Source organism: Vitis vinifera, chromosome 16 (assembly GCF_030704535.1).
Source record: "Vitis vinifera cultivar Pinot Noir 40024 chromosome 16, ASM3070453v1".
Taxonomy (NCBI): domain Eukaryota; kingdom Viridiplantae; phylum Streptophyta; class Magnoliopsida; order Vitales; family Vitaceae; genus Vitis; species Vitis vinifera.
This window is the reverse complement of record NC_081820.1, coordinates 17,348,140-17,350,618: the sequence shown is the minus strand read 5'-3', so window position 1 is coordinate 17,350,618 and position 2,479 is coordinate 17,348,140. Positions and strand designations below refer to the sequence as shown.

At 37.6% G+C, this 2,479-nt stretch overlaps 1 protein-coding gene across 1 annotated transcript; it reads right to left on the bottom strand.

Annotated features, from left to right (window-relative positions):
* Positions 1–1,223: 1,223 nt before the first annotated feature.
* Positions 1,224–2,479, bottom strand: LOC100265520 (pectinesterase inhibitor 4). Its single transcript, XM_002263475.4, has one exon. It carries the CDS (start codon positions 2,183–2,185, stop codon positions 1,550–1,552), a length of 636 nt encoding a protein of 211 aa, XP_002263511.1. The 5' UTR covers positions 2,186–2,479; the 3' UTR covers positions 1,224–1,549.

Here is a 2,479-nt window from a genome sequence, read left to right as displayed (position 1 = left end):
ATTAAATTAAATAAAAATATTTTTCAAAAATATTAATTTTTTTCTCAAAATCAACAAAGGGCATTTTTGGAAATACTGAAGGATAATATCCTTCAACTCAATTTTCATACTTGCATTAGGTCTTGGGCTCAATTTGAAGAGTTACATGGACCTTTTGTTAATTTGGGAGCCCATCTATCCCCAAAACATAATTCTCCCCCGATCTTTTCATTGGCCTCCTTCCTTCCCCATTTCTTTCTCCCATGTGCTACCCTCTTTCTACCAACCTTTGATACAATGATAGACTACCAACCTTTGATAAAATGATAGAAAGAGGGAGGACTTTGTGTTTTTTTTCCAACAACCCAAAACATTCCAAAAAGGAAAAAAGGAAAAAAAAAACCTAACTGCCAAAAGTCTTCTCTTTTCTTTTTATACTTCTCTTCTTTCCTTCTTTCAATTTCAAACTTTCCCATTTTCTTTATTCTAATCAACCCCCAACTTTTCCCGCTCTCCTTTATCTTTCCTCTTCCAAAGAGTCAAAATGTGAAGAAAAAAAGTCTCTCTGTCTGTCCCCTAGCTTCCTTTAGAACTCTATGCATGTGAAGAAAAACCTCAAAAAGTCTTCGATCTCCACTTTACTCTTCCCCTCTACTTTTGTTTTTGACTTCCAATTTATTTTAAAATCCAAAACCCCTTCCCTTTACTCACCAATCAAATCCCATGCCTTTCATTACCCCACCACCCTTCCCCCCCCCTCTCTCTCTCTCTCTCGCTATCTCTATCTCAAAATTTCTTTCCTTCATAATTTCCCATCTCTTAAAAGTCCCACATGCATCGTCTTCATCCTCTGCTCAAAAACATTTAAGAAAATCTGTCACTTCTACTTACAATGGAGAAAATACATTAACAATGGTGGTCCAGGCATGCTCTATTATTTTTTTGCTTTTGTTTATATATATATTATAACATAAAAGATGTGCTAGCATATACTTTATAACAATCTATATTTAATCATGTAAATATTATCATCAGTTCTGAGCCCAGAGGGGCCTTATGGCTTAAAAATGTGTTTATGGGTTAAGAAGGGCCCATACTTATTTAGTGTCAATTTTTTTTCCTATCCAAAATGAGATATCACATCTTCATAGGTTTCATTCTTTACCATTTGGCCATATACTAAATATTGAGATAGCTTTCCATCAAAACAAATTAGTTAACAAACAAATAAATGGGCACTGAAATTCAACTCACTTTGAAGCATGCTTTCCTTCATTGATTTTCAACTTCAAGATGAGCACAAGAATGTACAACAAAACCAACCACTATAAATACAAACCACTCCACATAGACTGAAAAAAAAAAAAAAAAAACATATTCCAAAATGCTTCTTCAATTTGCTTCTTTTAATTTAAAAAGTGACAAATTTTTTCATAGAATTAAAACACTAGATATTGTTAAATCAATTTAAAAGACCAAATCAGAGAAGCAGCTGCTTAGAAAACCGACCCAATAAAAGTGTAAAACCCCTGAACTCAGTCCCCAACCAAAAGGAAAAGACCATGATGTACTAGGATTTAATATCAGTAACAGAAAGATTGTTGATGAGAGCCAAAGCATTGCTGGTGATCTTGGCAACATTCGAAATATAATTCTTGATTTGCTGCTGCAAGGAAGAGCTCACCTTCTGGCCTTCAAATCCATCAGAGCAGGTGTACTCATCTGTTAATGCAGCACTCACCCATGTCTTTATATTAGCCATTTGGAAAGCCACATTTTTCCCACCTCCTAGGCTCTTGAACTCCTGCAAGGACTGCTGCAGTTCATCGATGCAGTCCCCAAAATTCTCGACACAGTCCTTAACGATTGATGTTTCCATGCGGGTCATCCCTTTTCGTTCCAGCAGCAGTGTGATGGTGGAAGACGCGTTGCGGGCAGCTTTTAGGCTTACTGTGAGAGCCACATTGGCGAGCTTCAGGGGGCTGGTTTGGACCTTGGAGGCATAGGAGGAGAGTGATTTGTAGCAAACACCAGGATATGTGGTTGAATTGCATGAAGTTTTGATGAACTGTTTGCTGATTGTGAGAGAAATAGTGCTGGTGTTTGCGGATGAGGTTAGGGTGATGGAGTTGAAAAGAAGAAGAGTGAAGAAAAGGGATGAGAGAACATGGAATGCAGATGGGTTTCTGAGAATACAAGCCTCCATGTCTGATCTGATCTCTTTCTCTATCTTCAATTCTATCTCTATTGCATGGATATGTAGTACTGGGGATCAGGAATCAGGATCCCTTTTTATAGGGGGTGGAATTACTCACATGGGTTGTGTTATAGTAATGTGAATTGAATTTGAATTTGTCAAGACAAATAATGATGAGGATTTGAATAATTGGGGTTTGATTGTAGGGGCATCATGATCGCCAAGAGGTGGCCCAACTCAGCAGGAAGTGTACGATCATGCATGAGCAGCAGGAACTGCCACTTGTTTCAAGTTTTGGGCAAT

What these genes read in the sequence shown, in the direction of transcription:
- LOC100265520 (XM_002263475.4), bottom strand. Translation starts at nt 2,185, where the DNA reads ATGGAGGCTTGTATTCTCAGAAACCCATCTGCATTCCATGTTCTCTCA.